We start from the raw sequence: 15,408 nt of genomic DNA, 5'->3' as shown, positions 1-15,408 counted from the left end.
ATGTTCTCACTCATAGGTGGGAACTGAACAATGAGATCACTTGGACTCAGGAAGGGGAACATCACACACCGGGGCCTATCATGGGGAGGGGGGAGGGGGGAGGGATTGCATTGGGAGTTATACCTGATGTAAATGACGAGTTGATGGGTGCAGCAGACCACCATGGCACAAGTATACATATGTAACAAACCTGCACGTTATGCACATGTACCCTACAACTTAAAGTATAATAATAATAAATAAATTAATAAATAAAATAAAATAAAATAAAATAAACCCTTAAAAAAAAAAAACAATATGAACCTTAAATGTAAATGGACTAAATGCTCCAATTAAAAGACGCAGACTGGCAAATTGGATAAAGAGTCAAGATGCATCAGTTTACTGTATTCAGGAGACCCATCTCACATGCAGAGACACACATAGGCTCAAAATAAAGGGAGGGAGGAAGATCTACCAAGCAAATAGAAAACAAAAAAAGCAGGGGTTGCAATCTTAGTCTCTATTAACACAGAATTTAAAGCAACAAAGATGAAAAGAGACAAAGAAGGTCATTACATAATGGTAAGGAATCAGTTCAAAAAGAAGAGCTAACTATCCTAAATATATATGCACCCAATACAGGAGCACCCAGATTCATAAAGCAAGTCCTTAGAGACTTACAAAGAGACTTAGACTCCCACAAAATAATGGGAGACTTTAACACCCTACTGTCAACATTAGACAGATCAATGAGGCAGAAAGTTAACAAAGATATCTGGGAATTGAACTGAACTCTGCACCAAGCTGACCTAACAGACATCTACAGAACTCTCCACCCCAAAGCAACACAATATACATTCTTCTCAGCACCACATCACACTCATTCCAAAATTGACCACATAGTTGGAAGTAAAGCACTCCTCAGCAAATGTAAATGAACAGAATTTATAACAAACTGTTTCTCAGACCACAGTGCAATCAAACTAGAACTCAGAATTAAGAAACACAATCAAAACTGCTCAAATACAGGGAAACTGAACAACCTGCTGCTGAATGACTACAGCATACATAATGAAATGAAGGTAGCAATAAAGATGTTCTTTGAAACCAATGAGAACAAAGATACAACATACCAGAATCTCTGGGACACATTTAAAGCAGTGTGTAGTGGGAAATTTATAGCACTAAATGCCCACAGAGGAAAGCGGGAAAGATTTCAAATTGACATCCTAACATTATAATTAAAAGAACTAGAGAAGCAAGAGCAAACACATTGGAAAGCTAGGAGAAGGCAAGATATAACTAAGATCAGAGCAGAACTGAAGGAGAGAGAGACACAAAAAGCCCTTCAAAAACTCAATGAATCCAGGATCTGGTTTTCTGAAAAGAGAAATACAATGGATAGACTGCTAGCAAGACTAATAAAGAAGAAAAGAGAGAAGAATCCAATAGACACAATAAAAAATGATAAAGGGGATATGACCCACAACCCCACAGAAATAGAAACTATTATCTGAAAAATACTCTAAACACCTCTGTAAAAATAAACTAGAAAACCTAGAAGAAATGGAAAAATTCCTGGACACATACACCCTTCCAAGACTAAACCAGGAAGTAGTTGAATCCCTGGATGGATCAATAACAGGCTCTGAAATTGAGGCAATAATTAATAGCCTACCAACCAAGAAAAGTTCAGGACGAGAGGGATTCACAACTGAATTCCACCAGAGGTACAAGGAGGAACTGGTACCATTCTCTGAAACTATTCTAATCAATAGAAAAAGAGGGAGTCCTTGTCAACTCATTTTATGAAGCTAACATCATCCTGTTATCAAAGCCTGGCAAAAACACAACAAAAAAAGAGAATTTTAGACCAATATCCCTGATGAACATCTATGCAAAAATCCTCAGTAAAATACTGGCAAACCGAATCCAGCAGCACATCAAAAAGCTTATTCACCATGATCAAGTGGGCTTCATCTCTGGGAGGCAAGGCTGGTTCAATATACTCAAATCAATGAATGCAATCCAGCATATAAACAGAACCAAAGACAAAAACCACATGATTATCTCAAGAGATACAGAAAACGCCTTTGACAAAATTCAACAGCCCTTCATGCTAAAAACTCTCAATAAATTCCGTATTGATGGAACATATCTCAAAATAATAAGAGCTACTTATGACAAACCCACAGCCAATATCATACCAAATGGGCAAAAACTGGAAGCATTCACTTTGAAAACGGGCACAAGACAGTGATGCCCTCTCTCACCACTCCTATTCAATATAATGTTGGAATTTCTGGCCAGGGCAATCAGGCAGGAGAAAGAAATAAAGGGTATTAGATTAGGAAAAGAGGAAGTCAAATTGTCCCCATTTGCAGATGACATGATTGTATATTTTGAAAACCCCATCGTCTCAGCCCAAAATCTCCTAAAGCTGTTAAGCAACTTCAGCAAAGTCTCAGGATACAAAATGAAGGTGCAAAAATTGCAAGCATTCTTATACACGAATAACAGACAAACAGAGAGCCAAATCATGAGTGAACTCCCATTCACAATGGCTTCAAAGAGAATGAAATACCTAGGAATCCAACTTACAAGGGATGTGAAGGACCTCTTCAATGAGAGCTACAAACCACTGCTCAATGGAATAAAAGAGGACACAAACAAATGGAAGAACATGCCATGCTCGCAGATAAGAAGAATCAATATCGTGAAAATGGCCATACCGCCCAAGGTAATTTATAGATTCAATACCATCCCCATTAAGCTACCAATGACTTTCTTCTCACAGAACTAGAAATAACTACTTTAAAGTTCACATGGAACCAAAAAAGAGCCTGCATTGCCAAGACAATCCTAAGCCAAAAAAACAAAGCTGGAGGCATCACGCTACCTGATTTCAAACTATACTACAAGGCTACAGTAACCAAAACATCATGGAACTGACACCAAAACAGAGATATAGAATGGAACAGAACAGAGGCCTCAGAAATAATACCACACATCTACAACCATCTGTTCTTTGACAAACCTGATAAAAACAAGAAATAGTGAAAGGATTCCCTATTTAATTAATGGTGCTAGGAAAACTGGCTAGCCATATGTAGAAAGATGAAACTGGATCCCTTCCTTACACCTTGTACAAAAATTAATTCAAGATGAATTAGAGACTTAAGTGTTAGATCAAAGCCATAAAAACCCTAGAAGAAAACCTGGGCAACACCAATCAGCACATAGGCATGGGTAGGGATTTCATGTTTAAAACACCAAAAGCAATGGCAAGAAAAGTCAAAATTGACAGATCAAAGCCATAAAAACCCTAGAAGAGAACCTGGGCAACACCAATCAGCACATAGGCATGGGTAGGGATTTCATGTTTAAAACACCAAAAGCAATGGCAAGAAAAGTCAAAATTGACAAATTGGATCTAATTAAACTGAAAAGCCTCTGCACAGCAAAGGAAACTACCATCAGAGTCAACAGGCAACCTACAGAATGGGAGAAAATTTTTGCAATCTACTCATCTGAGAAAGGGCTAATATGCAGAACCTACAAATAACTCAAAAAATTTATGAGAAAAAAACAACCAACCTCATCAAAAAGTGGGCAAAGAATAGGAACAGACACTTCTCAAAAGAAGACATTTATGCAGCCTACAGACACATGAAAAAATGATCATCATCACTCACCATCAGAGAAATGCAAATCAAATCCACAATGAGATACCACCTCACACCAGTTAGAATGGCGATTATTAAAAAGTCAGGAAGCAACAGGTGCTGGAGAGGATGCAGAGAAATAGGAACACTTTTACAGTGTTGGTGGGACTGTAAACTAGTTCAACCATTATGGAAGACAGTGTGGCAATTACTCAAACATCTAGAACTAGAAATACTATTTGACCCAGCCATCCCATTACTGGGTATATACCCAAAGGATTATAAATCATGCTGCTATAAAGACACATGCACACGTATGTTTATTGGGGCACTATTCACAATAGCAAACACTTGGAACCAACCCAAATGTCCATCAATGACAGACTGGATTAAGAAAATGTGGGGCTGGGCAAGGTGGCTCAAGCCTGTAATCCCAGCATTTTGGGAGGCTGGAACGGGTGGATCACGAGGTCAGGAGATCGAGACCATCCTGGCTAACACGGTGAAACCCCATCTCTACTAAAAAAATACAAAAAACTAGCTGGGCGAAGTGGCGGGCGCCTGCAGTCCCAGCTACTCAGGAGGCTGAGGCAGGAGAATGGCGCAAACCCGGGAGGCGGAGCTTGCAGGGAGCTGAGATCCCTCCACTGCACTCCAGCCTGGGCGACAGAGCGAGACTCAGTCTCAAAAAGAAAAAAAAAAGAAAATGTGGCACATGTACACCATGGAATACCATGCAGCCATAAAAAGGATGAGTTCATGTCCTTTGTAGGGTCTTGGATGCAGCTGGAAAACGTCATTCTCAGCAAGCTATCACAAGAACAGAAAACCAAACACCGCATGTTCTCACTCATAGGTGGAAATTGAACAATGAGAACACTTGGACACAGGATGGGAAACATCACACACTGGGGCCTGTCCTGGGGTGGGGGAAGTGGGGAGGGATAGCATTAGGAGATATACCTAATGTAAATGACGAGTTAATGAGTGCAACACACCAACATGGCACATGTTTACATATGTAACAAATCTGCCCATTGTGCACATGTAACCTAGAACTTAAAGTATAATAAAAATAAATAAAAATAATTTTTCTTATTATATTTATATTTTATTTTAAAGCATTTTGTTGACATATAAAAATATATTTTCATGTTTGACAATATGCTGTTTTGCTATATTTATACTACAGTGATAACTACAGTCAAATTAATTAGCACATTATTCATCACCTATGCTTGCCATTGGGTGCAGGTGGGTGTGTGCGTATGTGTGTGTGTGTGTTTGTGGTGAGGACATTTAAAATCTGCTTTCTTACCAATTTTCAAATAAACAATACAATATTATTAGCTATAAATATCACTAGATCTCTGTGTTTGATTCCAAGTTCTTATTCATATTATAGCAGAAAGTTTGTACTCTTTGACCAATATCTTAATTAAACAAAAGCATCAATGATAAGTTCTAAAATGCAGGGATCCTAAAATGACAACTGATGTAATGAATCTTTGATAACACACCTCTAATTCTCAAGCATTAAACACAGAACTTCATTTTCACATCGATTACCATTTTAACTTTATTTAAATCAATATGATGTTTTAACATAGTCAGTTTGGATAGTATTTTGAGAAATAATTCCTCAACCATCCTGACTACTTGAAAACCTGAAAGTCTATGAAGATTTGCATACTACTTAATGTTTTATGTTTACTGTTTTCTATTTTCAGATGCATGTGTTATATCCCCAGAAATTATGGAAAAATATAACATAACATTGAAATGGAAAGCCGAAGAGAAACTTTATTCGAGAACAGGTGAACCAGTTGAATTTAGGTGTAGATATGGATATCATCTTTCATCAAACTCTCACCCGTTGCGAACAACATGTCAGGATGGGAAACTGGAGTATCCAACTTGTGTAAAAAGCCATTATCAATCATAAAATGCACACCTTTATTCAGAACTTTAGTATTAAATCAGTTCTCAATTTCATTTTTTAAGTATTGTTTTACTCCTTTTTATTCATTAGTACATTTTCGGGTTAATTTGTGTAAATGTAATTATAATCTGAGACCGGTGGCTCTCATCTTTAAAGCACCATATTAAAACTTGGAAAACTAACTGTTGTGTCTAGTTCATAAAATTTTTGTGGCAAGAAATTAGATGCAATTTTTCCGACTTTATTTCTGTTCATCACTCTTAAATCTCTCAAAGCTTCCTTCATAGCTTCTGAGGCTCATTATTTTACAGTAAATGGAAAACATATCATTGTCTCTCATTTCCAAATTATATCACTTTACAAAGAGGTAAAAACCAAGTCAAGTCTCAACTCATGTTGGAAATAAAATAAAAGTAATTACTATTTATCAATACATAAATTCACCAAAACTGATGAAATGTAGATACTTCTATCAGATGTCAATCTAGCACACATAATAATGCAAACTAATCATAAAGAGGAATTAAAATGTAATTGGGTATATGAATATTATGACATAAACATACAAAAAATAAAAATATAGTATCAGTTATAACATACTTGTGTGCACTCACCTGCAAACACGGAAACACAATACTTTTGCCGTGAATTAATGTTTTAGAAAAAATATTGCCAGTAAATTTAAAACTATAGATAAACGTGTGTGTGTGTGTGTATATATATATATGTGTGTGTGTGTATATACATATGTGTGTGTGTGTGTGTGTGTGTGTTTAGAGATAGTAGGGGTAAAAGTTATGGTTTAATTCCTTTGTATATATCAGCATTCTCTGAATTTTCTACTTTTAACATATATCAGTTTTGAAACAAAAGCACAATTTATTTTAAAATAATGAGTCTAACAAGCAAGGCCGTGCATGTTGAGAATGATAAAGATGTCATCGGTAATGATCTTAACATCAAATAGCCTCAACTATATTTGGAGTAGAAGAGTTTTGAGTTTTGGAAATTTCAATAATAAGGTTCTGAAATGTAGTTTTTATATTCATTCATTTTAATCAGCACTAGTTAGGTAAAATCATTTTTGACTAGGAACATTTTAAACTCATAAAGGAGGTGAAGCCATTATATGAAAAGTAAAGAGGCCGGGCGCGGTGGCTCACGCCTGTAATCCCAGCACTTTGGGAGGCGGAGGCGGGTGGATCACGAGGTCAGGAGATCGAGACCATCCTGGCTAACACGGTGAAACCCCGTCTCTACTAAAAACACACACAAAAAATTAGCCGGGTATGGTGGCGGGTGCCTGTAGTCCCAGCTACTTGGGAGGCTGAGGCAGGAGAATGGCATGAACCCGGGAGGCAGAGCTTGCAGTGAGCTGAGATCCGGCCACTGCACTCCAGTCTGGGTGACAGAGCGAGACTCCGTCTCAAAAAAAAAAAAAAAAAAAAAGAAAAGTAAAGATACCAAAAATACAACACAAATATGATTTAATGCTACCTTATTACATCTTATTGTGTAAAATCAGGTGGCTTATATACTTAGGCTGTCCCCTTGTTAGTGATCCTGATTTAGATAAATTACTTGAGTTGAGGAAAGCCAGATTTCAAAAACCTCAAGGACATTTGTTATAATTAGCAAGTTATGTTGACAGCAGTGTTAACACTTAGGAATATACATTTATTCCTAAATTGTTTTAGTACATTTGGGCCACTTTAAGAAATTACCATAAACTGGCTAATTTATAAAAACTAGAAATTTATTTCACACAGTTTTAGAGGCTGAGATTTTCAAGCTTAAGATGCCAACTGATTTGATGTCTTGTAAGGGCTTGCTCCCTGTTTACTGGTGCCTTCCCGCTATGGTGCCTTACCACTCTGTCCTTACAATGTGGAAAGGGCAGGGGAGTTCCATGACTCTTCTTTATAAAAAGACTAATCCAGTCTCTGAGGGTGGAATCCTCATGACCTAATCACCTAAAAAGGACTCACTTTCTGATACTATCACCATAGTGATGAGGATGTAACATACAAATTTTGAAGGGGCACTACCATGCAGACCATAGCACAGCATAGGGATAAACAAATAGGTTCCATGTAAATGGAAACCAAAAGAAAGCAGGGTGGCTATACTAACATTAACTAAAATCAAATTTTAAGTCAAACCTGTAAAAAGAAACAAGGAAGGTCATTATATAGTAATAAAGGAGTCAATTCACAAATAGATTGTAACTATTGCAAGTATATACGCACTCAACATGGGAGCAATGAAACCTATAAAGCAAACATTAATACATCTAAAGGAAGAAATAGACAACAATGAAATAATAGTAGGGGACTTCAATACCCCACGTTCAACAATGGATAGACAGTCTATACAGAAATCAATAAAAAATTGGACTTGAACTATATGTTAGAACAAATGGACCTATCAGACCTACATAGAACATTCCATTTGACAACAGTAGAATAAACATTCTTCTCAAGTACACAAGGTATAGTCTCCAATATAGATCTTATGTTGGGCCACAAAACAAGTCTTAAACATTTTTAAAAAGATTGAAATTACATACAAATTTTTTAAGCTTTGTGATATGAAACTGGAAAACCACAGCAGAAGAAATGTTAGGAAATTCACAAATACATGGAAATTAAACATGATCCTGAACAACCAATGGAGCAATGAAGAAATTCAAAGGGAAATTTAAAAATATCTTGAGACAAACAAAAATGGAAAAGCAGCATACTAAAAAGCATATGGTATGCAACAAAAGCAGCCTAAAGGGAGGTTTAGAGACATGAATGACTGCATGAAGATCCCAATAAAGCAAGTATCTTTGTATCTCTGGAAACTAGAAAATGAAAAAAAAAAAATTAACCCAAAGGTGGTGGGAAAAACAACAACAACAACAACAACAGCAACAAAAAAAACAATAAGGTACAGAACAGAAAAAAAAAAAAAAAAAAAAAAACAGGCTGGAAAAATAATAGTGAGGATCCACAAAACTTGAAGTTGGCTTTTGAAAACATAAATGAGATTGACAAAACTTTAGCTGAACTAAAACAAAGAGAAGGAACAAACAAATAAACTTATAAATGAAAGAGGAAACATTGTAACTGATAACACAGAAATACCAAAACCGGAAGAGACCACCATGAACAGTTATATGCCAACAATAACTATTGGATAACCTAGTGGAAACAGACACATTTGTAGCCACCCACAACCCACTAAGATTACTGAAGCATAAAGAAATACAAAATTAATACAGAACAGTAATGAGTAAGAAAAATGAACAAGTAATAAAAAGTGTATCATCAAGAAAAAAGAGAGAAAAAAACTAGTGGCTTCACGATGGATGGAATCCTAGCAAACATTTAAAGAATCAACACTAATCCTTCTCAAATTCTGTCAAGAAATTTAAGAGTGAACTCTCAATTTTATTATATGAGGTTGAAATCACACTGACACCAAAGCCACACATGAATACTACAAAAAAATTATAGGTCAATATTCTTCATGAATATAGAGACAAAAATGCTCAACAAAACACTTGCAAAGTGAACACAACACACTAAAAGGATCATTCACCATAATGAAAGGGGCTGTATATCTGGGATGTAAAGATAGTACACATACACCAATCAATTACTGTTCCACACCAAACTAAAAGAATGAAACACAGAAGTTGTATATTCATCTCAATAGATAAAGAAAAGACATTTAACGAAAATCAACATCCTTTCACGATAAAAAGTCTCAACAAATTAGGCAGAAAAGAAATTACCCCAAGACAATAAAGGCTGTATATCACAAGCTCACTATATATCACAAGTTCACATTTAAAATTATCCTCAAGAGTGAAAAGTTGAAACATTTTGCTCTATGATCAGAAAAAAAAGAAAAAAACAAAAACAAAAACAAAAACAAAGAGGCTCAGTCTCACTACTTCTGTTCAACATAGTGCTGGAAATTCTGGCTAGAGCTATTAGGCCTGGAAATTGGATAAGAAGACAGTTGTCTCTGTTTGCAGATGACATGATCTCATTATATATACACAGAAAACCCAAGGACTTCACCAAACCTTGCTAAAACTAATAACCAATTCAGTAAAGTTGCAGTGTACAAAATCTACAGACTCAGTTACATTTCTATACACTAACAGCAAACTATTGAAATAAGAAATTGAAAAAAAATAAAATTTACAATAGCATCAAAAATAATAAAATACTTGAGACTAAATCAAAGCAAGGAGATGAGAGTCCTGTACTCTGAAAACTAGAAAATATTGATGAAAGAAATTGAAGAAAACACAAATGAAAAGATGTCCTGTCTTCAAGGATCGAAAGAATCAATATTATAAAATTGTCTTCAATACTTAAACCTCCAGATTCCATGCAATATTGTCAATATTCTAAACACATCTTTCACAGAAATGGGAAAAAAAATTAAATTACTATAGAACAAGAGACACCAAATAGCTAAAGCAGCCTTACAAGAGAAAAAAGCTAGAGACAGCATACTATCATGCTCTCCGGTTTCAAATTACACTACAAATCTGTAATAATCAGAACAGTTTAGTCCTGACAAAAAAAAAGATGCATAGACAGAATTAAAAGCTCCTAAACAAACTCATGCATATATAAAGGCACTTGATAATATTCATGGAAAATTGAATTAAAATAAGAAAATTTTAAAAATACAGTTTATTTCTTAACATAAGCTCCATCAAGTTCAACACACATTTGTAAACAGTGATACAAGCCATTTAGTCCATCCCTAAAATATCGATAGTTCTGAGAATATAGCCATGTTAAGCAGTCTTTCTTACGTAATTAACTGAAACAATGGGTACCTTTTGTAAGATTTTTTAAAATTAGGCAGAAGAAAAAAGTCAGGAGAAGGCAAATCAGGACTGTAATATAGGAATGCTCCATGATTTCCCATAAAAATCCTCACAAAACTGTTTTCGTTTGATGAGAGGAAGGGGCAGGAGCATTGTTCTGGTGGAGGAGGACTCTCTGATGAAGTTTTCCTGGGCATTTTTCTGCTAAAGCTTTGAAAACTTTCTCAAAACATTCTCTTAAGAAGTATATGTTATTCTTTGGCCTTCCAGAAACTCAACTAGTGAAATGCCTTGGCCATGTCACAGACTGTTGCCGCGATGTTTTCGCCTGACTGTTCTGCTTTTGTTTTCATTGGACCACTTCCACCTTTGCTGTGCCATTGCTTCGATTATGCTTGGTATTCAGGATCATACTGATAAACCCATGTTTCAGCTCTTGTTACAAATCTTTAAAGAAATGTTTCAGGTTCTTGTTCCCACTTGTTTAATACACTTTCCATTAAAAACTGTTCTCTTGTTGGCCGGGCGCCGTGCCTCATGCCTGTAATCCCAGCACTTTGGGAGGCCGAAGTGGGTGCATCACCAGGTCAGGAGATCAAGACCATCTTGGCTAACAGGGTGAAACCCTGTCTCTACTAAAAATAAAATAATTATCCAGGTGAGGTGGCAGATGCCTGAAGTCCCAGCTACTGGAGAGGCTGAGGCAGGAGAATGGCGGGAACCGGGAGCCAGAGCTTCCAGTGAACTGAGATTGCCCCACAACACTCCAACCTGGGCAATCCAGGGAGATTCCGTCTCAAAAACAAACAAACAAACAAACAAACAAACAAAAAACAAAAAAGCACTATTCTCTTGTCTACTACACTTCATCTGGGTGCAATGGTCTTGGCTCTCATTGAATGAAAATTTTGCTTTAACATTATTTTTTCCATCAGAACTTGTAAGGTTAACTAATTATGGTGTGGACTATTAATTCTGCTCTCAATCGTCAGTTCTCTTTAATCCAGGTATGAGCAAAATTATTTTTTTCTCCCAAATTAGTGTGGCTAATCTGCCGCTGTGGGCTTCATTCTTAGCATTGTCTTGCCTCTGCCTAAAATGAGTTATCTCTTTGTCAACTGCTGACTTCTTTTGGGGTTTCGTCTCTATAAATTTTTCAGTAATTTCACTGGTGCTCTGTGACAACTGTTTCTTAGGATGTGGAAAAAAGGAAACACTTTTACATTATGAGTGGGAATGAAGATTGTTACAGTCATTGTAGAAAACTCTATAGAGGTTCCTCAAAATATTAAACATAGAACTATCGTATGATTCAGCAATTCCACTTCTGGGTGTATAAACAAAGAAAATGAAATCAGTATGTCAAATAAATATCTGCACTCTTACGTGTTTTGCAGGATTGTTCACAATAGCTACGATATGGAAACAACTTATGTTTCTGTCAAAGATGATTAAATAAAGAAAATGTAGTGCATGTATACAGTGGAACACATTAAATTGTGCCTTTAAAAAGAAGGCAAATCTACCTTTTTTCACAACATTGACAAACACAGCAGATATTAAGTAAGTGAAGTAAACAAGACACAGAAAGACAAGTGCTGCATGAAGTCATTTATATGTGGAATCTAAAAAACACCTGAGCCCATAGAAACAGAGAGTAGAAGTGTAGTTAGCAGGGGTTGCACAGTGGGAGAAATGGAGAGATGTCAGTTAGGGGATGCAAGTTATAAGATGAATAAGTTCTGGAGACCTGGTGTAAAGCATGGTGACTATAGTTATTAATAATATATTATATACTTGAAATATACTTGAAATTACAAAGACAATAGTTCTTAAGTATTCTGATGTCAATCACACACACAAAAGGTAACTAGGGGAGATATTGGATATTTGATTAACTTCATTATGATAATCATTTAAAAATGTTATATGTATCAAAATAATATGTTGTATAACATTAATATAAAAATTTGTACTTGCCAATGATATTTTTATAGCAGTGAAAAAATTGATTACATTAATCAATAAAAATAGATCAACTAATGAGCAAAAGAACCAGCTAACATCATAATGACAGGATCAAATTCACACATAACCATATTAACCTTAAATGGAAATGGGCTAAATACTCCAATTAAAAGACACAGACTGGCAAATTGGATAAAGAGTCAAGACTCATCAGTTTGCTGTATTCAGGAGACCCATCTCACATACAGAGACACACATAGGCTCAAAATAAACGGATGGAGGAAGATCTACCAAGCAAATAGAAAACAAAACAAAACAAAAAGGCAGGGGTTGCAGTCCTAGTCTTTGATAAAACAGAATTTAAAGCAACAAAGATCAAAAGAGACAAAGAAGGCCATTAAATAATGCTAAAGGGATCGATTCAACAAGAAGAACTAACTATCCTAAATATATGTGCACCCAATTCAGGAGCACCCAGATTCATAAAACAAGTCCTTAGAGATTTACAAAGAGACTTAGACTCCCATACAATAATAATGGGAGACTTTAACACCCTATTGTCAATATTAGACAAATCAATGAGGCAGAAAGTTAACAGGCTATCCAGGAATTGAACTCAACTCTGCACCAAGTGGACCTAATAGACATCTACAGAACTCTCCACCCCAAAGCAACAAAATACACATTCTTCTCAGCACCACAACACATTTATCCCAAAATTGACTACATAGTTGGAAGTAAAGCACTCCTCAGCAAATTTAAAAGAACAGAAATTATAACAAACTGTCTCTCAGACCACAGTGCAATCAAACTAGAACTCATTACTAAGAAACTCAATCAAAATGGCTCAATTACATGAAAAGTGAACAACCTGCTCCTGAATGACTACTGGGTACATAACGAAATGAAGGCAGAAACAAAGATGTTCTTTGAAACCAATGAGAACAAAGATACAACATACCAGAATCTCTGGGACACATTTAAAGCAGTGTGTAGAGGGAAATTTATAGCACTAAATGCCCACAAGAGAAAGCTGGAAAGATCTAAAATTGACACTCTAACACCACAATTAAAAGACCTAAAGAAGCAAGAGCAAACACATTCAAAAGCTAGCAGAAGGCAAGAAATAACCAAGATCAGAGCAGAACTGAAGGAGATAGAGACACAAAAAACCCTCCAAAAAATCAATGAATCCAGGAGTTGATTTTTTGAAAAGATCAACAAAATTGATAGACCGCTGTCAAGACTAATAAAGAAGGAAAGAGAGAAGAATCAAACAGACACAATAAAAAATGATAAAGAAGATGTCACCACCGACCCCACAGAAATACAAACTACCATCAGAGAATACTATAAACACCTCTGCGCAAACAAACTAGACAACCTACAAGAAATGGATAATTTCCAGGACACTTACACTCTCCCAAGACTAAACCAGGAAGAAGTTAAATCCCTGAATAGACCAATAGCAGGCTCTGAAATTGAGGCAATAATTAATAGCCTACCAACCAAAAAAAGTCCAGGACCAGATGGATTCACAGCTGTATTCTACCAGAGGTACAAGGAGGAGTTGGTACCATTCCTTCTGAAACTATTCCAATCAATAGAACAAGAGGGAATCCTCCCTAACTCATTTTACGAGGCCAACATCATCCTGATACCAAAGCCTGACAGAGATACAACCAAAAAAGGGAATTTTAGACCAATATCCCTGATGAACATCCAGGCAAATATGCTCAATAAAATACTGGCAAACCGAATCCAACAGCACATCAAAAAGCTTGTCCACCATGATCAAGTGGGCTTCATCCCTGGGATGCAAGGCTTGTTCAACATATGCAAATCAATAAATGTAATCCAGCATATAGACAGAACCAAAGACAAAAACCACATGATTATCTCAATAGATGCAAAAAAGAACTTTGACAAAATTCAGCAGCCCTTCATGTTAAAACTCGCAATAAATTCGGTATTGATGGAACTGTCTCCAAATAATAAGAGCTATTTATGACAAACCCACGGCCAATATCATACTGAGTGGGCAAAAACTGGAAAAATTCCCTTTGAAAACTGGCAAAAGACAGGGATGCCCTCTCTCACCACTCCTATTCAACATAGTGTTGGAAGTTCTGGTTAGGGCAATCAGGCAAGAGAAAGAAAAAAAGGGTATTCAGTTAGGAAAAGAAGAAGTCAAATTGTCCCTGTTTGCAGATGACATGGCTGTATATTTAGAAAACCCCGTTGTCTCAGCCCAAAATCTCCTTAAGCTGATAAGCAACTTCAGCAAAGTCTCAGGATACAAAATCAATCTGCAAAAATCACAAGTATCCTTATACACCAGTAACAGATAGAGAACCAGATCATGAATGAACTCCCATTCACAATAGTTTCAAAGAGAATAAAATACTTAGGAATCCAAATTAAAAGGGATGTAAAGGACCTCTTCAAGGAGAACTGCAAATCACTGCTCAGTGAAATAAAAGAGGACACAAATAAATGGAAGAACATACCACGCTCATGGATAGGAAGAATCAATGTTGTAAAAATGGCCATACTGCCCAAGGTAATTCATATATTCAATTCCATCCCCATTAAGCTACCAATGACTTTCTTCACAGAATTGGAAAAAACTGATTTAAAGTTCATATGGAACTGCATTGCCAAGACAATCCTGAGCCAAAAGAACAAAGCTGGAGGCATCATGCTACCTGACCTCAAGCTATGCTACAAGGCTACAGTAACCAAAACAGCATTGTACTGGTACCAAAACAGAGATGTAGACCAATGGAACAGAACAGAGGCCTCAGAAATAATACCACACATCTACAGCCATCTGATCTTTGACAAACCTGACAAAAACAAGAAATGGGGAAAGGATTCCCTATTTAATAAATGGTGCTTTGAAAATTGGCTAGCCATAAGTAGAAAGCTGAAACTGGATCCTTTCCTTACTCCTTATACGAAAATTAATTCAAGATGGATTAGAGACTTAAATGTTAGACCTAATA

The 15,408-nt window shown here is 36.2% G+C and overlaps 1 protein-coding gene across 2 annotated transcripts in view; it reads left to right on the top strand.

Annotated features, from left to right (window-relative positions):
• The window catches only part of CFH (complement factor H), a 363,204-nt gene that overhangs the window by 318,968 nt on the left and 28,828 nt on the right, over nt 1-15,408 (top strand). The window contains exon 22 of one of the 2 annotated variants that reach the window (XM_025363724.1): nt 5,378-5,771. The exons of the other annotated variant lie outside the window; for it this stretch is intronic. Coding sequence (XP_025219509.1) covers nt 5,378-5,592 — 215 coding nt within the window. The 3' untranslated portion in view covers nt 5,593-5,771. Of the gene's footprint in view, nt 1-5,377; nt 5,772-15,408 lie in introns of those variants that run through there. 2 annotated transcript variants of the gene reach the window in all.

The sequence above is a fragment of the Theropithecus gelada genome, chromosome 1, assembly GCF_003255815.1.
Source record: "Theropithecus gelada isolate Dixy chromosome 1, Tgel_1.0, whole genome shotgun sequence".
In the NCBI taxonomy this organism is placed as follows: domain Eukaryota; kingdom Metazoa; phylum Chordata; class Mammalia; order Primates; family Cercopithecidae; genus Theropithecus; species Theropithecus gelada.
This window is presented reverse-complemented; position numbering and strand designations above follow the sequence as displayed.